Source organism: Ovis canadensis, chromosome 3 (genome assembly GCF_042477335.2).
Source record: "Ovis canadensis isolate MfBH-ARS-UI-01 breed Bighorn chromosome 3, ARS-UI_OviCan_v2, whole genome shotgun sequence".
Taxonomy (NCBI): domain Eukaryota; kingdom Metazoa; phylum Chordata; class Mammalia; order Artiodactyla; family Bovidae; genus Ovis; species Ovis canadensis.
Window position 1 is genome coordinate 183,287,394 of NC_091247.1, and position 26,918 is coordinate 183,314,311.

The following is a 26,918-nucleotide window of genomic DNA, read 5'->3' on the forward strand; positions in this document are numbered from 1 at the left end:
TCTATTATTCCATGCTGTGGAAAGCAGGGACTAAACACACACCAGGGTTTACCTGTGATGCCCCTTCACCCATCAGAGAAGCATGGGTGGCTCCAGCTTTAAGAAAGCCCGGAGTGAAGGTGTTGAAATCCAGGCACAGGAGATCAACATGAGGTGATCATTCTCTGACCAAAAGAAGCAGGCGAAGCCCTCTCACTGGCCCACTGTGGATCTCTAAAGGGTCCAGCCTCAAAGGCACTGAGAAAACAGTCCCTTATGGTGGGGGGAGGGGAGGAAGGGGAAACAAGGTATCATGTTTAATCAGCGCAGATCCTTTCACCTTCTGCTCCAGAAACATCTTGGAGACTTGGTATAAGGCAGAACCCTGGGCTCCTCCAGACCCTTCAAGGTGCAGAGTCTAGATATCACATTTTTAAAAAACATTATTATTCTGTTGTATTTTGCAATTTGTTGAATAAGATAACAAAAGCATCCAGAGTTCTTACATTATTGTTTGCCTAAAATATTGCAATGATTCCAAAGTCACAGAAATAAATTATTTTCATGCTTTCTCTTCTTGATTGGATCAAATTTCTCTCCATGCATTGTTAACTTTGTAGTTAAGGTAGAGAAATGATTTAAACAATTTTGCAGTTCTCTTTCCTCACTTTGTATAACCTGCATGGTCCAGGAATTTCACATAAAAAGGTGCTTTACAAAGACCAAAGTCACTTCGTTCAGAACTTTCTAGCAGCTAAAATGATCTAATATGCTCATAGATATAAGTAGTGAAATCTCGCCTGTCCTCAGTTCTTTGACACAGAGCCAGGTGACTAGCGGACAGTCCCAACTGAAAGTGATTTACAGAGACAGGGTTATTTTTTAAAAAAGGATTCTTGATTCTGAAGCCACTAAAATTCAAGCTAGGAAGTTTAGTGGTTAACAGCAGGCTCCTTACTTATCAGACTCCAACCTTAAACTCACTAAGCTTGAGTTTCCTAGGTATAAAAGAGAGATGAGAATAGTTCCTGCCCCATGAGGTTAGTGTGAGGATCAGATGAGAGTAACACCTAGAACACACTGGGTACAGTACCTGGCCAGTACTTAGCTGGGATGCAGAGACATTGCCTTGCCCATTACCATAACAGTATACCTCTGCACTGCTTTGAGCCCATTTTGGGGGCCCCTCCCTGAACCTGAAGAATTGATGCTTTCAAACTGTGGTGTTGGAGAAGACTCTTGCGAGTCCCTTGGATAGCAAGGAGATCAAACCAGTCAATTCTAAAAGAAATCAACCTTGAATATTCATTGGAAGGACTGATGATGAAGCTGAAGCTTCAATGCTTTGGCCACCTGATGAGAAGAGCCAACTCACTGGAAAAAGACTCTGATGCTGGGAAAGAGCAAAGGCAGGAGGAGAAGAGGATGACAGGACAAGATGGCTGGACGGCATCACGGACTCAATGGACATGAGTTTGAGCAAGCTCCGGGAGACGGTGAAGGACAGGGAAGCCTGGAGTGCTGCAGTCCATGGGATTGCAAAGAGTCGGAGCGACTGCACAACAACCACCCTGAAGCTGGCCTCTCTCAGGGATGCCCCAGAATCCCCCACCATTCCGTGACTCAAGGGTTAATGCCCTGTACAGCAGGGAGGTCCTGGAGGTTAAAATTCTTCAACTGCAACCCTGCAGGTTGCGATGCCTGGTAGGTGTTACAGAGGAAAATGACATCCTGTGAGGCACACCTGGACCTTCTGGCAAATGTCAGCTAAGGAATGTCTCCCCACTCAGGACGGCCTTCCGTACAGGCATCCCTGACCTCTGGCTGCCAAGGACATTCAGCCTGGACCTTTCTTTCCTCGTCTTATTCCAGCTTTGATCCCACTCTGACCTGATCTCTGAATGTGCACATCTGGATGCTCAACTCTCATCCTTTGTCCTGTGGCCGCTGGGGTCTCATATTTGCATCTGATCCTCAGCACTCAGAGCTGACTGACTCCTCCCACTACAGACTCACCTGAGTCTCCAGGATCGGCTACCACCTGTCACCTTCAGGGGGCACCATCCCCAGACCCCTGCCCTAACTCAGTAGAGCTGGTCTAGGTTCCGAGTCCCAGCCCTTCTTGGTCTGACCTATCCTACTGCTCTCCTTGAGCTCCAAGTTCTCATCCTGACCCACAACACAGGTCTGCACCCTTGAGAACGGGGCATCAAGGCAAAGAGGATCTCCAGAGGCATTCTGAAGGTAGACAGTGGCAGGGCCAGAGCCTGAAGAGGGGAGGTTACTCTAGTTTCCTTCTTTATAAGCTCCACGAGGTCATGGGCTATGTCTGGTTCACTAGCGCAGGGCCCAGCACAAAGTAAATGTTAGACAGACAGGAGGTGAACCAAGAATGAACGAATGAACAACACTCCTGATGGAGACAAAGAAGAGAGGAGACCCATGCGCGGGGTTAGCAGCAAGACAGAAAACGGATTTGGTTTCTGACACAGAGTGTACAGGGGCTGTGCTCCTTTTAAGTACCAATTACCAAATACATCTGCCTTTTCTCCTTCCAGGCACATGGCTGTGTTACACTTGGCCATACCCAGTGAAGGTGGGCACAACCACATGGCGTCCTTTAGCCAATTTAATGTTGTTGGAAATGTCACTTCTTGGAAAAGACACATGCACCTCAGTGTTCACTGCAGCATTATTTACAATAGCCAAAACATGAAAGCAACTTGAAAGTTCCTTGTTAGATGAAAGGATAAAGAAGATGTGGTGTATATACATGATGGAATATTACTCAGCTACAAAAGGATGAAATAACGCCACTTGCAGCGACATGAATGCAACTGGAGATGATCATAGTAAGTGAAGGAAGCCATTCGGAGAAAGACAAGCATCATGTGACATCACTTATATGTGGAATCTAAAAGAAAAAGGTACAAATGAACTTATATGCAAAGCAGAAATAGACACACAGACATGGAAAGCAAACTGATGGTTACCAAGGTGGAAAGGGGGGGATAAATTAGGAGTTTGAGATTAGCATATATATGCTACTATATAAAAAAATAGATAGCCAACAAGGACCTACTGTATAGCACAGGGAACTGTATTCAATATTTTTTAAAAACCTATAAGGGAAAAGAATCTGAAAAAAAAAAAAAAGATCTATGTATGTATAGCTGAATCACTGCCATACATCTGAAACTAACACATTATAAACCAACTATACTTTGAGTTAAAAAAAATTATGTCACTTTTAATCAGAAATTTTAAGAGTCAGTAAGACATCAGGGGACTTCCCCAGGGGTACAGTGACTAAGACTCCACACCCCCAATGCAGGGTGCTTGGGTTTGATTGCTGGTCAGGGAATAAGGGCTTCCCAGGTGGTGCTAGTGGTAAAGAACTCTCCTGCCAATTCAGGAGATGTTAGAGATGTGGGTTCGGTCCCTGGGTTGGGAAGGTCCCCTGGAGGAGGAAATGGCACCCCACTCCGGTATTCTTGCCTGGAAAATCCCATGGACAGAGGATCCTGGTGGGCTAGTAAATGGGGTTGCAAAGAGTCAGACACGACTGAAGTGACTTAGTACCCACGCACACACAGGGAACTAGATCCTACATGCTGCAACTATGACATGTTGTAGCCAAAAAAAAAAAAAAAAAAAAAAAAATCAGCTGCTTTCACCCCCATACAAAGACAATGAATCCTACAGGTGACATTCGTAAAGATGCCAGCTGGATCAGGGACTGAAGGTCAGGAGAGAATGCCACCGACTGCCACGGCCCAGTAGCGACACTGCCTGCAGCTGCAGCCCTAAGCAAGAACCAGAGGGCCAACTCGAGTACAGTCCACTGCCGAACTCAGGTGACCAGGTGGCTCCTCCCGTGCTTTGACTTACCTCCTCTTCCTGAGAAAGTCCTCACATCACATCGCACCCCACCCACCAGTGCCCAGCATGTCACCCTCCTGAGTTTACCTGTGTTGTAGCCTCTTCCAAGGGCAGGCCAAGGACGGTGATTTTTCCACAGGTTTCCAAGGTACCAGTCACTCTGGTTCTCTACCAGGCCCAGGACCTGCTGACCTGCAAAGCACAGAGAACGCAAAAGTTATAAAAGAAGCCGAGCCATGTAAGTACAGAACAGGAAACAACAGCAAATCATTGTAACGCAGCTTTCATTTATGAGGTACCGAGACCTGATTTAAGTGCTTAACTTCTATTAATGTATTTAATTCTCACACTTAGGCAGCCTAGCCATTTTCATTATCCCTATTTTATAGAAAAGAAATGGAGGTCACCCACAATAGCTAATTAACTTGCCCAAGGTCACTCATGGTTTCCCAGGCGCCACTAGTAGCAAAGAATTTGCCTGCCAGTGCAGGAGATGTAAGAGACGTGGGTTTGCTCCCTGGGTCAGGATGATCCCCTGCCGGGGGGCACAGCAACCCACTCCAGCATTCTTGCCTGGAGAATCCCATGGACAGAGGAGCCTGGCAGGCTACAGTCCATGGGGTCAAAAAGAGTTGGACAGGACTGAACTGACAGTATGCAAGGTCATTCAGTTAATCTGTGATAAAGCCAGAATCCCCAGTCATTCATTCATCTATCCACCCATCCATCCATCCCTTAACTCATGCAACATGTATTACTATATTACTGCTATACTAGTCTTTAAATGTTCCAGTTATTTCTCAAGGTATATTAATGTACTAGCTTTCAGGGCATGAGCTAATTTTCTCACTCAGAAAGGAAGAAAGGACCCTTGGCTAATGAGAAAGTATATCGCAGAGAAGAGCCACCCTCTCACAGCATTTTGCTATCACATCCATTTTGTCTTGTGTCAGTAAGGCAGGAGTGTTTCCCAGAGGAACAATTGCTTCTCTGTCCCCAGAGCTTGGTTCTGATGTTGGCGTTGCTTGTGAGTGTACTGAGAATCACATAGGATCAAAGGTGAGTCAGGTAGCTCAGTCAATTTCGTAGCAGCTTTAGCACCTCAGGTGAGTCTGCCACTCACCCCAACCTCCTTGGGTGTTGATGTTTCTGGACTCAGGTCTTCTAGGTGGGGCAGGTAGGCATCAGAATCAACTGTCTTCTCTTAGACAACCCTATCCCACCACGTGCAGAAGCCATTCCTCCATGCAACTATGATCAACAGCTATTATAGACTGGGAAACTGAGGGCTCACATAGGCTCATGATTTGCACAAGTAGCAATGGAGCCAAGATATGCATCCACAGTCATCTGACATCCGGATTCTTTCCACTGGCAGCGCATTATTGCTTACCTTTAGGACAAATGTTTGAGGTAGACATGACGAATCTACATTTTCTGGGATGAGAAACTGAGACCCAGAAAGTTTAAATAACTTGCTAAAGGCCACAGGAGATGAACAGGCACTGTCTGTCACAGCTAACCAATGCCTTCCGCAGCTAAAATTCTTATATCGTTGGCCAGTCTGAGAAATAAAGCCATTTCTGACCAAATGAAAGCCCAGCTGCACGTGAAGAAAACACAGCGGTTCTCCGAGAATACCATGCTGGGTGAAATAAAACCTCCTTGGTGTGATGACAGCTCCTTGAAATGATGGTGTGTGGGTTTGGTGTAATTTACTTGATCAATTTATCGAGCTCCCATCTAAATCATCACCCCAGCACAAATACATAAATTAGAGGCATAGGAAAAATACTACCACCCACTTTGTCATTGTATATGATCATATCCAATACGTGTAGAATCCCTCAGAAAAACAGATCACCAATTCAGCAAGTGCAAGAGCCAATCAATTTCACACGCAACAAGCTAGGGACGTTCGTGTAAAACAGAACTGAAAGGCGCGGTGCCCTCAGTCAAGCAAGCTATGTGCCGAGTCCTGATGCTTGTTAGAGAGCCTACTAAATAACCTCACTCTGAGGTCAGAATGCAAAGGGGATATGGGTTCCTTGGGGGAGCTTGTTCATCATTACTAATGACCCTAGTTGGCACCATCATGGCTTTTTTGGTACGATGAAGGAAGAGTGTCACCTGCTCAGAAATGATAAAAAGGGAATGAGGTTTCGTTGACTCTAGGATGTCCATGTGAATTTCACGAAAGATAATATTCAGCTGTCTGAAAGCCCAAATTCCACTTTCTGGAATTCCGTGAACTGTGTTCTGCCTCAGTCTACTTCTGCAGGTGAATTCCCTCATAGCCACACAAAAGCGCACAGTTCTGCTGCGTGGGTCCTCACGTCTGTCTTGCTCACACAGCTCTTGCTAGGCCTGCCCACCTGCCAACCCCCAACAGTATTCCTTTCAGGCTCATCTTCTAGCAAGAAGATGCCTGTGATGGGGGACATTTCTATCTAGCACTTCTTCTGGGTATTTCTGCCATCTGCTGACTTATGTCCTGCCAGGGACACAGTGGATGATATTCACATACACATCTCATCTGTAAATGTCCATCTCTCCATTTGACCAAGGGCAAGGACTGTGTAAGAGCTAACACACTAACGCATTAATAAATGTCTGCTAAATAAATGATGTCTGGTACATAAATCTCTCCTGATTGGAGACCGCTTATGTTAGTATATTAGCGTCCCCACATTTCTGACACTGCAAAGCATTACATCCTTTCCCCATTTGCCAAAATCAACACATTCTCCCACTTGGCTCTGGGAACCCTGGTGTCATCCTCAGTTGCCTGGAAAACTGCAAACATGGGGTGACAGTCCCTGAAGTGTTTTTTATATGGGTTGCTCTACTGGAGTCTTCACCTGAAGGTCTTCATCTCCAGAGAAGAAGTAATTTGCATTGTTAAACTTAAAACATGTGATCTCAAAGAATAACATCCAAGTGCTCCTTCTCTCACTTTGCACCTGGGCTGCATTTCTCATGATGGTGGCATACAGCCCTTTCACGTTATGCCAGTCCTCTTCAAGGTGAAGAAAACAAATCCTTAATTAGCAACATGATAGTTAGAAGTTTAATATCCACTGGTTGGGAAGGCAAAATAATAAACAGCCACTAAGACTTCATTTTGCTTTTTTAGATAAATTCATTAGCTGCTCTGTCAATGAGTAAGTTGATAGCTGGGGTTTGCCAGTGGGTTTTGGAACACCCTGGGTGAACTGCTCGGTGCCTTCACCCCTGCAGAGATCTGTGTCCATGGATAGGCAACCACTTGTAGCAGTGTAGCCAGAGGGCAAGACTGGAGCCAGACGTCCTGGTTCCAATTTCTAGCCCTGCCACTTTTCAGCTATGCAGCCTGGAGAAAATTACTTAATCTCTCTCTGCCCTAATATCTAACTATTTTGACTTCACGCGTTTAAATGACTTCACATATGTTAAGGGCTAAGAAAGCCTTCTTCAGTGATCAATGCAAAGAAATAGAGGAAACAAACAATGGGAAAGACTAGAAATCTCTTCAAGAAAATTAGAGATACCAAGGGAACATTTCATGCAAAGATGGGCTCGATAAAGGACAGAAATGGTATGGACCTAACGGAAGCAGAAGATATTAAGAAGAGGTGGCAAGAATATACAGAAGAACTGTACAAAAAAGATCTTCACGACCCAGGTAATCACGATGTGGTGTGATCACTCACCTAGAGCCAGACATCCTGGAATTCAAAGTCAAGTGGGCCTTAGAAAGCATCACTACGCACAAAGCTAGTGGAGGTGATGGAATTCCAGTTGAGCTGTTTCACATCCTGAAAGATAATGCTGTGAAAGTGCTACACTCAATATGCCAACAAATTTGGAAAACTCAGCAGTGGCCACAGAACTGGAAAAGGTCAGTTTTCATTCCAATCCCAAAGAAAGGCAATGCACAAGAATGCTCAAACTACCGCACAATTGCACTCATCCCACATGCTAGTAAAGTAATGTTCAAAATTCTCCAAGCCAGGCTTCAGCAATACGTGAACCGTGAACTTCCTGATGTTCAAGCTGGTTTTAGAAAAGGCAGAGGAACCAGAGATCAAATTGCCAACATCCGCTGGATCATGGAAAAAGCAAGAGAGTTCCAGAAAAACATCTATTTCTGCTTTATTGACTATGCCAAAGCCTTTGACTGTGTGGATCACAATCAACTGTGGAAAATTCTGAAAGAGATGGGAATACCAGACCGCCTGACCTGCCTCTTGAGAAATCTGTATGCAGGTCAGGAAGCAACAGTTAGAACTGGACATGGAACAACAGACTGGTTCCAGATAGGAAAAGGAGTACGTCAAGGCTGTATATTGTCACCCTGCTTATTTAACTTCTATGCAGAGTACATCATGAGAAACGCTGGACTGGAAGAAACACAAGCTGGAATCAAGATTGCTGGGAGAAATATCAATAACCTCAGATATGCAGATGACACCACCCTTATGGTGGAAAGTGAAGAGGAACTAAAAAGCCTCTTGATGAAAGTGAAAGATGAGAGTGAAAAAGTTGGCTTAAAGCTCAACATTCAGAAAACGAAGATCATGGCATCTGGTCCCATCACTTCATGGGCAATAGATGGGGAAAGAGTGGAAACAGGGTCAGACTTTATTTTTGGGGGCTCCAAAATCACTGCAGATGGTGATTGTAGCCATGAAATTAAAAGATGCTTACTCCTTGGAAGAAAAGTTATGACCAACTTAGACAGCATATTCCAAAGCAGAGACATTACTTTGCTGACTAAGGTCCGTCTAGTCAAGGCTATGGTTTTTCCAATGGTCATGTATGGATATGAGATTTGGACTGTGAAGAAGGCTGAGTGCTGAAGAATTGATGCTTTTGAACTGTGCTGTTGGAGAAGACTCTTGAGAGTGCCTTGGACTGCAAGGAGATCCAACCAGTCCATTCTGAAGGAGATCAGCCCTGGGATTTCTTTGGAAGGAATGATGCTAAAGCTGAAACTCCAGTACTTTGGCCACCTCATGCAAAGAGTTGACTCATTGGAAAAGACTCTGATGCTGGGAGGGATTGGAGGCAGGAGGAGAAGGGGATGACCGAGGATGAGATGGCTGGATGGCATCACTGACTCAATGGACGTGAGTCTGAGTGAACTCCGGGAGTTGGTGACGGACAGGGAGGCCTGGTGTGCTGCAATTCATGGGGTTGCAAAGAGTCGGACATGACTGAACGACTGAACTGAACTGATGTTAAGGGCTAACCACAGGGGCTGGGCCATGTGAAACACCATATAAGTAATGTAACAGCTCTTTTGAAATACCATCATTCAAGCTCAACTGTCAGCTTCTGAAAGATAGCAAGCCCATCCACATGGTTTTCTTTTTGGAAGTCAGCTAGCACTTTGTTTCTAGAACAAAGATTTTCTAGAATTTTTTTTTAAGAATTTTTTTTTTTTGACATGGACCATTTTTAAAGTCTTTGTTGAATTTGTTACAGTATTGCTTTTGTTGTTTATGTTTTGACTTATTGGTCATGAGGCATGTGGGATCTTAGCTCCCCAAACAGGGACTGAACCCACACCCCCTGCAATGGAAGGCAACGTGTTAGGCCACTGGACTTCCAGGAACGTCTCTAGAACTTTGTTTCTTTAAGTGTGGTCTGAGGACCAATTAGGGCTTCCCTGGTGGCTCAGATGGTAAAGAATCTGCCTGCAATGCAGGAGACCTGGTTCAATCCCTGGGTTGGGAAGACCTGCAGATTTCTGGGCCTCAGCTGTGAAATTCATTGTGGCTGGAAGGCTGCGTCCCATTTCTCATTAAGGGCATGTGGAAGGAATTAGCTGCCCCCATGAGTTTCAGAGAGAACTGAGTTCAGGTAGCTCAGCCCCACCCTCCCTCCTCCTCCCTCCCAGGAGCCAGCCAGCCAGCAGAGTGCAGCCTCAGATGAGTCTCACAGGGCAGGCCCCCTCTGAACGAGGCTGCAGTCTCCACGTGCTTCCTGTGACAAGCTGGGCCATTCCAGCTCTGGGGTTGGTATTCTGAATATCCACTGCTGTTGTCGTTTAGTCACTCAGATGTGTGCAACTCTATGTGACCTCATGGACTGCAGCACGCCAGGCTTCCCTGTCCTTCACTATCTCCCGGAGTTTGCTCAAATTCCTGTCTACTGAGCTGATGATGCCATCCAACCCATCTCATCCTCTGCTGGCCCTTCTCCTGCCCTCAGTCTTTCCCAGCATCAGGGGCTTTTCCAATGAGTTGGCTCTTTGCATCAGGTGGCCAATGTATTGGAGCTCCAACTTCAGCATTAGTCCTTCCAATGAATATTCAGGGTTGATTTCCTTTAGGAATGACTAATTTGATCTCCTTGCTGCCCAAAGGAACACTCAAGAGTCTTTCTCCAGCACCACAGTTCAAAAGCATCAGTTCTTTGGTGCTCAGCCTTCTTTATGGTCCAAGTCTCACGTCCCTACATGACTACAGGAAAAACCATAGCTTTGACTATAAGGACCTTTGTCTGCAAAGATCCACTGTAGATGCACATTAAGTCAAATCCTCCAAACTTACTCTTACCAGCAAAATCAGGTGACATTTTGTTCTCATTTTTCTGTTTTATCTCTAAGGTCTGGGAGTGTGGGTGTAATATATATTAATTACCTCATCGCCTAACACTCATCTAAATAAGAATTCTGGCCATTGAGTCTGGTAATATGCATTCAAAACTTCCCCAGGTAATTTGGATGTATATTAAAATTTGAGAATTATTCATCAAGGTCTGGGAGCGCTGTCTCTGCTTTAGTCAACGGCAAGGTTCCCCCGAAGGGCCACTGGTACACAATCAACTCATGTGGTGTATAAACCCAGTTCATCAACCAGCAGAGTTCAGCGTCCTCCTCTAGCACGACCCTTCCCGCATACAGTAAAGTGGTGAAGAAAATGAATGACACAGCCGGACTGCCTGGGTTCCAATCCTGGCTCCTTTCCCAGCTGATAGCAGTGTGACCTTTGACTAGTTACTTAATCTCTCTGTGCCTTTTTTTTCCCCATTCATTTACAACACAGTGTGGACAAAAAGTACATACTTTAGAATTAAACATTTTCTTTTCTCTAGGTACACGGCAACCTGCTCCAGTATTCTTGCCTAGAGAATCCCATGGAAGGAGGAGCCTGGTAGGCTACAGTCCACGGGGTCGCAGAGAGTTGGGACAGGACTGAGCGACTTTACTCTCAGGTACAAGTTAGGGCTTTCCAGGTGGTACTAATGGTAAAGAACCTGACTGCCAGTGCGGCAGACTCGAGGGACGTGGGTTGGATCCCTGGTTAGGGAAGATCCCCTGGAGAAGGGAGTGGCAACTCGCTCCACTATTCTTGTCTGGGAAATCCCATGGACAGAGGAGCCTGGTGGGCTACAGTCCTTGGGGTGGCAAAGAGTCAGACACGACTGAGCACACACACACACACACACACACACACAGGTAATTTGTGAAAATGAACCTGTGTTCTTTGCTTATTCACAGATCGGCAGTAAACAATGTCCATAAAACAGTAAAATGTTCAGTAGGTATCTACACTTAACATTATACCCAGAGTCCCCCAGCCCTATACTCTTCCCCCTCTACCTGGATTCAGGCATCTGTGGTCTCAGCCGTTTCCTCGCTTCCTTAGCTGACACCACCCTTACTCTGCCTAGGTTTTGGTTCATTTAATACTGACTGAGGGTTTGCTTTGTGTCAGATACCACACAAAGTACTAAGGAATCAAAGACAAATAAAATACAGTCTGCACCCTAGAGGCAGTTAGAAGGAGAAAGACAAACAGTTATGACTCAGCGAGATGCTTGCAATGACGGAAATGCTGGTAAGTCAGACGAGGGGAGGGCAGGGAGTAGTGGATTCTATGGGCAGGGTGGGTGAAGTCTACTTCCCGTCTCTCCTGGAGCATCTACCACAGACCCTGATGAACTGCAGCCACACTTGCCCCTTCCACCCAGACCTCCAAGCTCCCGGGCTTCCCCTAAAGCTTTTTGGATGACACCACTGTCCTGTCACACCCTCCTAGACATCAGGTCCCCCCAGGTCCCCAGTGACAGCACACATGAGACAGATTATCTTTCACAGCTTCGCCAATCCCAGCTCACCAGCCAGGTGGCATCTGCAGTCTGGGTCTGGTCTCCGGAAGTCAAAGTCTAAAGTCTTGATCTTGACAATGCAAACACATCCTGGGCTTGCCACCCTATTAAGAGGAAAAATCCCAGGGAATCCTCTCGGGGAGATGACCCGGGTGGCTGACATGCCGCCTCCCTCAGCGTCCCACACCGCCTGTCTCCCCTCTTTAGGAGTTATTATCATAAAACACCAAGGCGAACAGAAAAGGCTTTGTCACTGTTTTCTGTGCTGGCCCTGTGGTTATGATTAAGCGCACCGTTTCCCGTCTTCCTTACTCCAGGCACAAGTTAACTTATGGAAATGAAGCTGTCTTCTTTGCTTATTCATACATCACCATGAACAGCCAGACAAGAGCGAACAAGCTTGCTATTCTGTTGGGGCCCTGGTGTTGGTGTCACCAGGCAGCAGACGAATGGCTCCCTCCTTCTGCAGCTTTTGGCTCCAGGCAAGGCTCCTGCCATTCAGGAGGTGAGGGCCCAAGGGAGCAGGGCATGGTGATGCTTCCAGGTGGCACGCTGGATGTGGCAAGGACAGGTGGGGCATTCATCCACCAGATATAAATGAGAAAGACAAAGGGTTTTAGAACGAGGCAAAACAGAGCTCTAGCCTCCGTTCTCTATGGCTTGACCAAGGCATAATTTCTCTGAGCCTCAAGTTCCTTATCAGTAAAAGGACAAGAATAGAATTCCCCCACTTGCCTCCAAAAATAAATGTGCAGATAAATAATACACATCAATAAAGCACCCGGCCCTTGGTAGGTGCTCAACTGCTGGCATTTTTCGACTTCTCTTTTGTGGTTCATTGTTCATGAAGTCTGGGTTTTCTGTTTGAAGCACTGACACGAGCTGTGTAGGCAGGACCCTAGGAAATTTGGCCAACTGCTCCCCTACCTGCCACCCTCCCGGTCTCTCCCCTGCCCCACTGAAGCCTTTAACTTCGGTGACACCAATCTCCTGGCTGTTTTCTTCCCTCTGAACACTCCTTCCCTGCCTCCTTCAGGGGCTCCCTTCCCTCTGCCTCTCCTTCAAAGCTGGGCTCCCAACTCCCATCCTCGGCCCCTCTCTTTGCTCTACATTTTACCCCTGGGTGATGGAATCGACTCCAATGGCTTCAAATACTGCCAAGAGTAAGGTCACTGCCCATCTCCATCCCAGACTGCTTTCCAGAGCTTCTTACTCTTAAATCCAACTACCTGCTCATGGCTTCATTTGGCTCTTCCACAGAGACCTTCAGCTCAAATGGGTCAAAATCAGATCCACAATTTTCTCTTCCTAAATAGCAGCCTGACTCCTGCCTGTTCTGTTGGTTGGTAGCATCAAGACCCAACTTGTTGCCAAAGCCAGGACCTTTGAGTCAACCAAGACACCCCAACCCCTCACTTCTCACATCACTGCCATAACCAGCTCCTACAGGTTTTATCTTTTATTTTTCAAACTCATCCCCTTCCTGGCTCTATCCTCATCACCTTTCTTTCCCTGATACCTTAGCAGATTCATACTTGGTCGCCTTTCCCTCAGGGAAGCCCCTTGCTACTCTTGGGTTGGCCAAAAATTTGTTTGGGTTTTAGTATGCTGCTATGGAAAAACTCAAATGAACTTTTGGGGCAACCCAATATTTTGCCTTACTTGGCCACAGAAATATTTAGAAGTCAAATTTAATGGTTTTGCTTCCTTGATTGAAAAAGTTAATGCTCCTGGGGCCTAGTATAGTGTGGATGGATGGACAGATGAATGGATAAATGAAAAGTAAATACTGTTACCCATAAGCCTAGCCTATCTGGAACTGGTGGGGTCTATGTGAATGGCATGGAACTAGGTGGGCCCTAGTTAACCTCTCCAGGTAAACACCAGGAGCAGTAGCTCTCGTCCTGATCATGGATGCTTCCAGAGCTCTCTTTCCTCACCCCCTGGGAAGCTCCTGGGTACACAGAGGGAGTCTGCAATCATTGCTGCACACCAAACCAGCCATGCTTAAGGCATCAGGTGAATATGAAAACTGTCCTGAGTATCAGCAGAGAAAGTTAACAATGCGCTTCCAACCTCTTACGTATTCTACTAAGCTATTTTAACAGAGAAAGGCTTTAATAGCACCATTCCATGCATGTCTGAGTGCAGGATGGCTGTAATAAGGAAAACACAAGAGTATCACATTGTCATTTACTAAACATCTGAAAGAACAGCTTCACAGCCACAGGTGCACCCCCACCCCACCCATTACTAGTGGGTGCAGAGCAATAAAACATCTCCTGAGAAGATGCGATACAAAGGGTATTTAAACAACCCTGAAAGGGATGAAAAGGACTGTTTCTGAACTTGCAGGTTTCACAGCTCCAACTTCTTCTGTTCAGCTCCAGCTAAATGCACTCTCGGATCACAGAGGTTCACAGGGGCTGAGGAGGGCTGAGTAATTCCTCTCGAATCACCTACTTTGACAGATGAAGCCCGTAGAAAGGGAGGGAGATGGGAGATGCTACGCCGTCAACACAAGTGGTGGGACTCCACCGCCAGCTCTACACCACATGGTTTGTTCTCTCCCTGTGTTTAAGCTTCTCCAACTTGGCCTCCTCTTCTTTCCTTGAATCTTAATTCTCATCTGGTTCAGGTTTCTAGCTCTTCTATGCCTGAATGGTAATCCTGGGCAAATTCTTAGCTTCGGAGGTTCTGCCTCTCTAAAATGGCAAAGGATTCTATTTCACGAGGGTGCACTGAGACCCTTAACCAGGTTTCCATACCCCACGGTTATGCTGCATGTCCTTGAGATGGAGTCCACGTGCTCTAGTTAAACAGGTCCCATCGTCCATCCTTCTGTTTCCTTTGGGCTGCTTGTTGAAGCACCCCTGGCTCCAGTTTATACCTTGGTTCAGCCAACCCTGATTTCATTTGGACAAAAATACTTCACCCTTACTGACCTCTATAGCTGAGGGATAATCCCTTCTAAGAGGAATTAGAATCAGTGTCACTCTAGAAGGTAGAATTAGGCTGCATGAGTTAAGATTGAAGGAAGATAGATTTGCTTCTTATAAGCCAGACTGTAAGTACCACCGGAGTTCACCCAAACAGAAGTGAGCTGCATTTTCAGGGAGAAGTTTCCGGGCACTGGGACAGTTCTAGATGAGGCTGCATGATTGAACCCCTACCTGGCAGGTGTTCATCACATCCCTACTGTGCACTGGGGACTCTGCCAACCGCGGGAGACAGCGGTAAAGGAACAGACCCAGAACATAACCTTCTGGGTTATGTGATCTCTACAAAAAGCTTCTCAAGCCTTTTGGCTGCGGTCTGCCAGGCCCTGCCCAAATCTTACTGAAGCAGAATCTCCCAGGGTGAGGCCAGGGAGTTTCTCTGCAAAGGACAGCTGCATGAATTCTGACTCAAAGCGGGCTTGGGGACCTTTGGGAGTGGGAGGTCACCCAGCAGGCTGGAGGTGGGAGAGGGCTTACCTACACCAAGCAGAACACTAGATTTGAGGACCTCGAAGCTCCCTTCCAACCTGACCGTGAGATCTCTTTATTCTAGGCTAGCAAAGCCTTTCTCCTCATCCTCAGACATGTTCTTCCTATGTGTGTATGCACAGCTGAAGGCTGTGTTCCCAGGGCAATCCCTGCTCGGTGAGCACTTCACCCAGGCACCAGACTATGTGCTTGTCTTGCATCATTTCAGAGTGCCTTACCACAAGCCAGTGAGGTGAGCACAGAAGGGAAATTGAGACTGAGAGGGAGAGTCATGTGTCAAAGACGTGTGACTAAGGACCAGAGAGCTGGGGCTTGTGTTCAGGTTTCCTTGTTGCAAAAACCCATGTTTTATAGCTACGCTCGTGGTTGGGAACCAGCTGTAAGGTATTCCTCTCCCCAGGGGAAGGGCTGCAGCTGGCATAGCTGTGGGCAAAAAGCTCCAAAGGACCTAGAGAAGATGGGGGGAAAGGCTGGTCAAGGAATATGTGAGAGCCCACTGTTTCTGCCCACGGTACCTCCTGGGACTACAGGCAGAGGTTAGGGTTAGGGGACTCTAAAGAGTCCTTTGGTCCCCATCAGGGCACTCTGAGTCTAATCTCTTTTAGCGGTAATCCCAGGGTGCTCAGCTAAGAGCACATCCTACCCAGGAGCATCCACGGAGAATAAAAAAGGCAGGACTGAGACACAGAGAAACGCCTGCAGTTCAATAAAGGTCCAGACGACGATTTTGTCTGCCAAGTTACAAGGACAAGTTCCCATCCCTCGAGTCAGCCCCAAGTGAGCCCACTTTAACTTAATTTATGGTTTGAAAACTCCTGCTCGATCTCAAATAACGATCTCTCTCTTCTTCCTTCCGTGATCTCTGGTCTTTGGAAATGGGAAAAATGAAAAAGGGATGTGGAGCCAGCCGCTGGGCTCTCTTCCAAGGCTGCTTTTATCACACTGACTCCCAGGACACTCGGCTGCTGTCACCTCTCCGACGGGGCCTCAGCTGGGGCACAGAGCTGGCCTGAATCCAGCCACCACTTCCATCCGTGAACTCCTTGGGTCAGTCTCTCTTTAAAAACACAGTGGGTTGGCATCTTTCAGATCCTTCACTCAAAGACACTCCTTGAATCACTAATAAAAGGGCCTAGGAGAAGCCCTCTAACTTTCCCCACTTGGGTTGCATAAGAAGTACTTGCTTGCAGGATTCAAAGGGCAACATTTAAAGTTCTGGCTTTTCTAGTTACTCACTGTATACAACCTGGGCCCAAACGACTCCATTTTTGAGCTTTAGTTTTTATTATTTTGTTATTATTTTCATTTTACAAAATGGATGATGATAAAATTCACCTTTATGCCATCATAAGGTTGTTTTAAGGGTGAAATGAAAAGTTGTAAACTATAAAATACTGCTCAACTTTAAGTCTTATCATTGTGACCAAGCCTTTCTGAATCTTATGTAGCTATTACCTAATTTTCTTTCCTCGATAGAAGTGTTTCTGAAATTACAACATTATTATTCACTGGTATTCTATTTCTGCAAAATACAGATACTGAGCAAACTTTATTCTTTGACACACAGCCTAGCAGGTGGGAGAGGCCCCTGTGTGTCTGAGAAGCACTCAGGAAGCTTGAGCACAAAACCTCTCTATATTCTTAAGGCTGGTCCTTGGGCAGATTATCAAGGTGTAGTTATGTTCCTTCTGTGAAGAACAGGCAGAAAATTCAAACCAGAGAAACTGAAAGGATAAAGGAGCATTTCCCATGGACCACTCTGTACAGGGTTAACGGAATATCCATATTTCAAAGATCTCTGTCTTCACCTTGAGGTAAGTAATCCATACATTCACCAAACAGCTAATGAATACACATCAGAGCCAAGCTGAGTTGTGGGGATGCAAAGATGGGTGGACCCTGAGATGGCTCCTCCCCTTGGTGGGGCTCACATCCTTATAGTGTGTATTAGTTTGTTATGGCTGTTGCAACAAAGTGCCAGAGGCTGGGTAGCTTAAACAGCGGATAATTAAGGCTCAGATGGTAAAGAATCTGCCTGCAATGAGGGAGACCTGGGTTTGATCCCTGGGTCAGGAATATCCCATGGAGAAGGGAATGGCTACCCACTTTAGTATTCTTGCCTGGAGAATACCATGAAACGAACAGCCAAGCTGGCCTCAGTCCATGCGGTTGCAAAGAGCTGGACACTACTGAGTGACTAACACCTTCACAGTTCTGGAGGCTAGACGTTTGAGTCTGAGGTTTTGACAAGTTGTTTCTTCTGAGGTCTCTTTCCTGGGCCCACAAAAGGGTCATCTTCTCCCTGGATCCTCCTGTGGTCACTCCTCTGTGGGTCTGTGTCCTCATCCCCTCTTATAAGAACACTAATCAGATTAGATTAGGGTCCACCCTAATGACCTCATTTTACCTAGTGACTTCTCTTAAAACCCTTAGTTCAAACACAGTCACGTTCTGAGACACTGGGGGTTAGGATTTCAACAAATCAACTTTGGGGGACATAATTCAGCCATTCCATAGGTGAACGTCCCCTAACATTCACAGCAACAAAGGCGGAACTGCGACCCTGAAAGGGATGGGAGGGAGCAGTCCAGAGTAACGTCCAGGGTCTGTAAGAGGGGATGCCAGTCAGGAAGTCACCTGAAGAAATAAGGATTAAACTGAGATCGGAAGGAGGATGTTCAGAGTGTAAAGACAAGATGAACAGTGTGCTCTAAGACCTTGCAGGAGGAAGCTTGGCCGGAATGAAGGCTGTGGTGCCCCAGAAAGATGTTTGGTGTTCGTCCCTGGCTCCTGGCACACAGCGCCTACAGTCCTTGGAATTTCCTGAGTGATAAGAACATCTTTTGTTCTAATGAAGAAACCCTCAGCAGCTTTGGAATGAGGGCTGCTTGTCAGAAAAGCCATGCCTTGATTAGAAGCTTAGAACATTCAGGTCCACCCTCCCATCTCTGGGTGAGAAGTAGGTGGAGTAGAGAACGAGTTAGTCACTGACGGCCAGGGACTTCCCTGCTGGTCCTGTGGCTCAGACTCTGCGCTCCCAATGCAGGGGCCTGGGTTCTACTCCTGCTCAGGGAGCTAGGTCCCCCTTGCCACAACTAAGACCAAATCAATTAATGTTAAAAAATCACTGATGGTCAATGATCATCACTCATGCTTGCTGGATGGAACCTTCATACATGCCCCTAAATGACAGGCTGCAGAGAGCTTCTGAGTTGGTGAACACGTGAAGGTTCTGGGAGGGCAGTGGGCCGAGAGAGGGGATGCGCCCTGCCCCCATGCCTTGCCTTGTGCGTCTCTTCCACGCGGCTGTCTCTCAGTTGCATCCTTTATGGGTAACCAGTAACAGTAAATAATAGTAACATTGTTTCCCAGGTGCACTAGTGGTAAGGAATCTGCCTGCCCATGCAGGAGATGGGAGTTCGATCCCTGGGCCGGGAAGATCCCCTAGAGAAGGAAATGGCAACCCACTCCAGTATTCTTGTCTGAGAAATCCATGGACAGAAGAGTCTGTGGGCTACGGTCTCTGGGGTCACAAAGAGTGAGACACGACTGAGCACACACGCCAGTGTATATAAAACTCTTTCCTGAGTTCTGTGAGTCATTCTAGCAAGTTAGCAAACCTAACTAAGGAGAGGTGGGTTTGGAAACCCCCTGACTTCGGAGCCAAATTTGACAGACGTGGGGGTAACCCAGGGACTCGATACCTATGACTGGTATCTGAAGTATAGGCAGTCTTGTGGGTCTGAGCCCTAAACCCGTGGGGTCTGTTGCTAACACCACTACCAGAACTGAAATGAACTGTAGGACACCCACTTGAGTTTTCAGAGAACTGGAGAAAAGTTTTCAGGCAACAACACTCAATCATGCATGCATCCCCAGGAGTCGGTGTGGGGATAGAAGTAGAATAATAATAAAATAAAATAAAGTATTCAGCCATAAAAAGGAACAAAGTACTGATACATGCTGCACCTTGGACGAACCTCAGACACATTATACTCAATGAAAGCAGCCAGACACAAAAGGCCGTCTAGTCTATGATTCCTCTTATAGGATGTATCCAGAGGAGGCAGATCCATAAAGATGGAAAGCAGATCAGTGGTCAGCAGAGGATAGGGGAGAGGGGATGCGGAGTGATTATTTGATGAGCGCACGGTGCTTATCTGGGGTGATGAAAACGTCCGGAAACTAGACAGAGGAGATCACCTCATAATGCTGTAAGTAACTAAGCACCACTGGATTGCACATTTAAAAAATGTCTGACGCAGGATGCAGCATGCTTGGGGCTGGTGCATGGGGATGACCCAGAGAGATGTTATGGGGAGGGAGGTGGGAGGGGGGTTCATGTTTGGGAACGCATGTAAGAATTAAAGATTTTAAAATTTAAAAAATAAAAAACTAAAAAAAAGTCTATTTATATGAAATCATGTGAATTTCAACTTAAAAAAAAATGAGGATGATACAGCTAGTATGGCAAGACAACTGCAGTAGGCCAACAGTACTTTTACACAGTTTATCCTGTTGAATCTTCACTACAAAGGCTGGTGTGCCTGGGACGCCCCCACTCCTGACTCCAACCCCCACCTCCCCAAGCTCTTCTCTTTTCCATTCCCGCCTTGCACCCTCGGTCATGTCCTCCAGGCCACTGCTTCAGATACCACCTATATGTCGATAACTTCAAAATTTATGTCTCTGGTCTGACCTCTATACTGAGTTCCAGAATCATAAATTCAACTGCCCACCTGACACCTCTACTCTAGACAGCTAAAAGGTATCTCAGATTTAAAATCCCAAATTGAAATCTTGACTTTTCTCCTCTGCACCTGCTCTAACCAGTGTCACCCAGGTCAGGAAAGAGCTGCTCACTCTCGCCAGCTGCCCAGTTGCTTAGGCCAGAAACTATGGAGTCATTCTTTCCCCCTAAGCTTTATTGAAGTACAATAAAACTCAATAAATTCATCCATGTTAAGTAAGTGCAGCTTTGACAAACTGTGGCAGTTGTGTACAGTCACATAACCATCATCACCATCAGGATACAGGACTATCCCAGCAGCCTAAGTCTTTTTATGGCCCTTTTGCAATCAATCCACTTGCCTGAAACTCAGCTCCAGGTAACCCCTGATCTCCTTCCTGTTACCACAGTTTAACCCTTCCTAGAATTGCACATAAAAAGAATCACAAAATCAGAGTGTGCAGTTTTGTGTGATTGACTGCCTGTACTCAGCACAATGTTTTTGAAATTCACCCAAGCTGTCACTTGTATTATTATCACATTCCTTTTCATTGCTGAGTGGTCTTCCAAAGTATGGTGACAGAACCATTTGGGCGGAATCAGGAGTTCTGTTTTTCCTAAGTTATGCCTGAGATCCAAACTGCAGATTTTGACCTTAAGTGATATTTAAAAACATAAGCTCATGTATAGGAGAGGTTAGCGGAAAAGAAGACCAAGGTGGAGGGCTACCCTGCCCCCCCAACGCTTAGCTGCTGTTGAGCGAGAGAGGAAGAGAAGCCAGAAAAGAAGTCTTCCTGAAAGAGGTTGGGCATGTCCCCTTCCCCCAGTGAACAGCAGAAGGCCTCCACGTGGTGGTGTCAAGAGGAGCCAATGGGGATCTAAGGGTCGAGATTCTAGTTGGTCCCTGTGTTAGATCTTCCTAGATCTGAAATCTGCCAACACACAGTTTTGACCCCAAAGCTCATATTTACCACCAATTAATTATAGCTGGCCCCACCTTTCCTTCACAAGATGCTCTATGAGATCCTGAGATCTGTAATAGACTTCCTCAGCATCCTCAGTGAAAAATCAAGGTCTCTTCCTCTCTTCCGCTTCAGCTGGAAACACCTGGTACCCATGTGTGATGACGCACATTCTTCCAGGAGAGAAACCAGTGCTGGTCCTTCCCCCTAGAACAACAGGATGGCCAAGCCAGCCTACTTCTGACGTAAAGCTGAGCCCCAAACACATTCATCTTTGTCGACGACCTGAGGGCAGCTGCTCACACAGGAAGACTGTGCCTCCCACGTGCAGCGAGGCCTCTCTGTGTCGAGGGAAACTCCTGCATCCAAGAGGAGGTTTTTGTACTTTTGTTAAAACCCGATACAGCATCATAGCACAGGATATCAAAACTGCAAGGGCCTGGGGAATATTTTGAACCAAACTTTTCATGTGAATGATGAGAACTAAAGCAGAAAGAGGGCCCGTGACCTAAGCGAGGCCACGTGGTGAAGCTGCTCTGCTGCTGCACACTGTGCTGTTGCCTTTGCCATTGAGCGACATGAGCTGAGCACCTGTTATTTTCAGGACACTGGGCTATGAAAGGGGGAAACACTTCTGTAGGTACCACGATGTGCCCTGACTCTTAGCATCCTATAGTCCTTTTTCAGAAGTCAGTTCAGATGTTCCAAGACAGATAACAATAAAGGTGTCATAGACTAAGACGCCTGGAGAACAACTGTCAAGGGTTGGCTGGGAAAGCTCTGAGGGGAAAGGGTGTCTTGAACTAAACCCAGGAGGGAACAACTAAAATCACTGAGAACCTCTTGGATACAGAAGAGTACCTCTTGGTACTGAGCTAGAGGCTACTTTGATCCTGCAACCAACCCTGCAAGGTTAGTAGTATTTATTCTCATTTACAATGAAGAAACCTGAAGCTCAAAGATGCAAAGTAACCAGCACAGTTTCACACAACTAGGTAGTAAATGATGGAGCTGGGATCTGAGTGTGATCCCAAAGCCTTGGTGTTGTTTCACTGGGATGAAGTTAAAGGAGAAGGATTAAAAAGAAGTTTCTGTATCCAAGAGGTGTCAGAGAGGGCATGCATGGGTGATAAGATCCTGAGAACCTATGCAGGGATGATTTATGAATTCTGCACAAGTTACCTGTCTTTGGGGATGCTTCACTGCATGTTTATAACTCAACCAATGAGTATACAAACGCAGAAGGAAGAGGTGGGTTGTGCTGGTCACTGAATGCACGAGTGCTGGGGCACTGTGTCAGTCTCCGGGGGCCAAGTCTGTAGAGAAGATGGCGTTCTCCTCCTTGAACAGGTGGTGGGACAAAGCACACAGGACCAGATAGACTGAACTATTAATACGTGTTATGGAGATATGCTAACAAAAGGTAGACTTTAAGAGGAAATTTGAGCACCATACAAATAGGAGATCTTTCTTTGGAAGGAATGATGCTAAAGCTGAAACTCCAGTACTTTGGCCACCTCATGCAAAGAGTTGACTCTTTGGAAAAGACTCTGATGCTGGGAGGGATTGGGGGCAGGAGGAGAAGGGGACGACAGAGGATGAGATGGCTGGGTGGCATCACTGACTCGATGGACGTGAGTCTGAGTGAACTCCGGGAGTTGGTGATGGACAGGGAGGCCTGGTGTGCTGCGATTCATGGGGTTGCAAAGAGTCGGACATGACTGAGTGACTGAACTGAACTGAACTGAATGTAATTAAAAACATTACACCGGCAAAAACGTTAGTAATCATGTAGTCTAACTTTTTCCACAGTATACCAAATGAAATTGAGTTGTAGCCAGGAGAAATGATATTCTCAAGATCACACAGCTGAGAAGGGACCAGAACCCTTGTTTCTTAACAAAACTGAGCCTCTCAGCTGCTCCATATCAACTTGGAAATGAAGGCTGCTGAAATGAACAGCTAGAACAGGGTGTGTAGATGAAGCACAGCTTCCTTCAGGCCCTGCCACAGACTATTCCCACCCAACATCCCTGAATGCTGAGCAGCAAACATACCACATGACCCCCCTGGGGATTCAGCTAGAGAAGGCCCCCTCTATAAGCCTGCACCTTGCTGTCCTTCTGGGAGAGAGTCCTCTCTTAGCAAGCCAAGGGCAACATGCCCAGAAGAGTCACCTAATGGCCTTCCCCTGGAATGGCACCAAATCACCAACAATAACAAGGAGCAGGACCTTGCCCTTCATAGTTCTGATATCCTTTCTGACAGAAGCTAAGTGCAGCCTTCCAAGCTCAGGGTAGAACATTTTTGTCTGGTAAAGTCACAGCCATGGCTGGGCAGTGGCTGGGAGAGCAAGAGGGGAGGATGCCTGTGATGAGCACTAAGCAGTCACTTTGAATAAGGAGCCAGAGACTGCGCTTCAATCCAAGTTCGCCCGCTCAGCCACTCATCCATCCACCTATCCATCTGTCTGTCCACCCACCCATCCACCTGTTCGTCCATCCATCCATCCATCCTCCATCCAAGTGCCAGGCACTGTTCTGGGCTCTGAGTCATAAACAACAACAAAAACAAAGCCCAAATCCCAGGGTCTCTGTCTCTTGTGCATGTTCATTCCGGCAAGGAAGCTGGACAAAGAGATATATGATAAAACTCCGAGTGATGCTAAGAGATACGATGAAAGTAACATAGATGAAGGGATGAAAAGTGACGGGGGTGGGATACCTACTAGAGAAGACGGAGGGCAGGGCTGAAAGCAGAGCTGAGCTGCTATTTGAGGAGAAAGGACATTTTCCCTGCTCAGAGCATTGCCGGGGCAGCAGAAGGAGCGGCAGGTGAACAGAGAGGCTCCAGCGCTGAGGCCTCCAGAAAAGGCATGCTGGGGGCAGCTCCCACGTGTCTGTCCCAGGTGAGCTGACTGCATAAAAAGCTGTTGTCACAGGCTCGACTTGGAAAAGGTCACCAACTTTGTAGCAAGTGGCAGGTGAAAACAGGCCTGGGATGACATTTGTTCCTTATTTAGGGCTCAGGAGTGTTTGACAATGAATAGGTCAGCAAGGCATCTGGCTGCATGGTGGATATGTCAGAATAACACTCCAGAGCCATCCAAGGAGGGGAAGATGCCCAACTTGGGTAAAGACTGAAAACTGCAGAAAAATGACCCCCTCGCTTCAGCCCACAGATTTGGAAGCTCCAGTGTGACTCTCTTGCAGATGGCTGCAGTTTCCCCATCCTCTTTCCTAAGCCAAAATGAGGGCTACCTCAATCAATTTACATTATAGTTTACAAAATGGTCTTTTTTTTTCTCTGCAAGAAATTAATGCTGGACAATCTGCTATGTAGGTCTTCCAAAGGCCCAGAAGAGAGAAGACACAGTGGTTGACTCTCTGAAGGCCAGTAGGGGAATTGTAGAATCCTGCATGCCTGACCCACACTGCCTGGGTTTGCACTGAAGGCTAGTGCCCTTAGGGGAAAGCGGGATGCTGGACACAGAACAGAAGGGCTTTGTAAACCTTTCCGCTGCATTTATAGCAGGGATAGTGTTGAGGACACTGTCCACTCTGGTTCTAGGTCAGTATTCCTTTTGGGAAATCCAAAGTAAGAAATTCCTTTCAAAACTAAACAATGGGATTAACTCAAATCCACTGAAAATAAATGATATATATTCTTTTGGAGCAAGAATCCTTTAACTGACTGAGCGGACTGCCAAGAGGCTCAGAGTTCAACTTTCAAAATAGAGTCAGATACAACCAGGTGGCGCTAGTGGTAAAGAACCCGCCTGTCTGTGCAGGAGATTTAGAGATGTGAGGTCAGTCCCTCAGTTGGACAGATCCCCTGGAGAAGGACATGGCAACCCACTCCATTATTCTTGTTTGGAGAATCCCACAGACAGAGGAGCCTGGTGGGCTACAGTCCCTAGGGTCACAAAGAGTCGGATACGATTGAATCAACTTAGCATGCACAATGATGCTTTACATAAATTCCTGTGTCTCTTCTTACAGGTTGCCTAAAACCTTTTGTAAAAGAAAGCAGGCTATAAATGAGTAATAAATAAAACAGAACATTTGCACACACACAGTGCCTGTTAGATTCCTGTTTGTTTAAACGTCTTCCATGGTCTCTGTGACTTGCTGTACTTGAGTTTTCAAAACCTATTTCCCATTTTCCAGTTTCTAATAGTGGGCCAGGGACAAGCTGACTTCATTGTCACCATGTAAAAACTTAGGACTGTCTTAGAGCTAAGACTTTGAGATGCTGACCTTTCACTGGCTTCCAAACGTGGACAACTCCATATACTCAGTCTGGTATCCCACAGAGCAAGCCACTGGCACCCTCGCAGTGGGCAGGGTTCGCAAGCTGTATCTCATGCACAGAGAGTCAGCTGCAGTCAAGGACAGAAAGGCTCACCCATGTCACCAAGGGCCCTGGCCCTGAACATGAACTTTGACCTGGAGCACAGCCAACAGCTGCCTGGGGCCACTTCCTCCTCATTCTGTCTCCATCTGACTCTGTCTCCCTCTCTCTCCTGGATCCTGCTTCTTTCTTTCTTTTTTTTTTTTTATAATTGGTTCTGGCTAAATTCACACAGAAGTGACTCTGCTCTGATCTCCAGTTCCTATGACTGTTTTACTTCCTGTGGTTTCCACTACTTGCCTGGGTTCTCTCAAAGTTTTCTCAGAAAACTGAAAAATGGGAAAACCCCTCATTTTATCCTTTACCCATAACGTTTTGAACATACATCAGAGGTGCTCTTCATTGAAGCACATTTAATCTAGGTACTGGATGAAATGACATTGAGGGTCAGATCTACAATGGTTGGAGCTCCTTCCTAAAATCAAGCAATCCCGAGGCACGAGCCAGGCAGAGAGAAGCCAGGACGGCCAGTGTCACACCCTGATTCCTCTCCTCACTGGCAAGCGCTCTGGCCCAGATGAAACGTATGAGGTCTCTGAGCTGTGTTACGTATCCTGCCATCACTTACACTAAAGGGAACATGTCAGCCATGAACCATCCCTATTGTATATTCCAACAGTTACACCGTTTATGTGCTATTGTCCATGGAGCCCTGTCCCATAAATCCACTGATTAGCTTTGTTTACCATACGCTACAGACTGAATGGGCTTCCCAGGTGGTGTCAGTGGTAAAGAATCCACCTGTCAATGCAGGAGACACAAGAGATGCAGGTTCAGTCCCTGGGTCAGGAAGATCACCTGGAGGAGGGCATGGCAACCCACTCCAGTATTCTTGCCTGGAAAATTCCATGGACAGAGGAGCCAGGAGGGCTACAGTCCATGGGGTCACAAGAGTCAGACGCAACTGAGCACACATACAGACTATTTATGTACTCCAAAATTCACATGTCAAAGTCTCACCCCCAATGTGCTATGTGGAGGTGGGGCCTTTCGCAGATTATTATGTCATATAGGTAAAGCTCTCCTAAAAGGGATAAGTGTTCTTAGAAAGGATCCCCAGAGAGATCCCCTGCCCCTTTCTCCACTTGAGGACACAGCGAGATGGCCCTTCGTGAATCAGGATGCAGGTTCTCACCAGACTGCAAATCTGTTGGTGACTTGATCTTGAACTTCCCAGCCTCCAGAACCCTGAGGATGAATGTGTGTTGTTTCTAAGTCCTGTAGTCTATGGTATGCTGTTACCGCAGTCCAAAGAGACTAACACACCATATTAATCCTAGTACAGGCTGCTAGAGGGGACCCACAGATAAGAACTCCCTCCCAGCGACTTCCCTGGTGGTCCAGCAGCTGAGACTCCACACTCCC

General features: G+C 46.6%; 1 protein-coding gene across 4 annotated transcripts in view; it reads right to left on the reverse strand.

Moving 5' to 3' along the window:
• The window catches only part of LARGE1 (LARGE xylosyl- and glucuronyltransferase 1), a 617,169-nt gene that overhangs the window by 134,876 nt on the left and 455,375 nt on the right, over positions 1 to 26,918 (reverse strand). For all 4 annotated transcript variants that reach the window (XM_069585273.1, XM_069585276.1, XM_069585275.1 and 1 more), the window contains one exon: positions 3,949 to 4,053. In XM_069585273.1, coding sequence (XP_069441374.1) covers positions 3,949 to 4,053 — 105 coding nt within the window. The remainder of the gene's footprint in view (positions 1 to 3,948; positions 4,054 to 26,918) is intronic.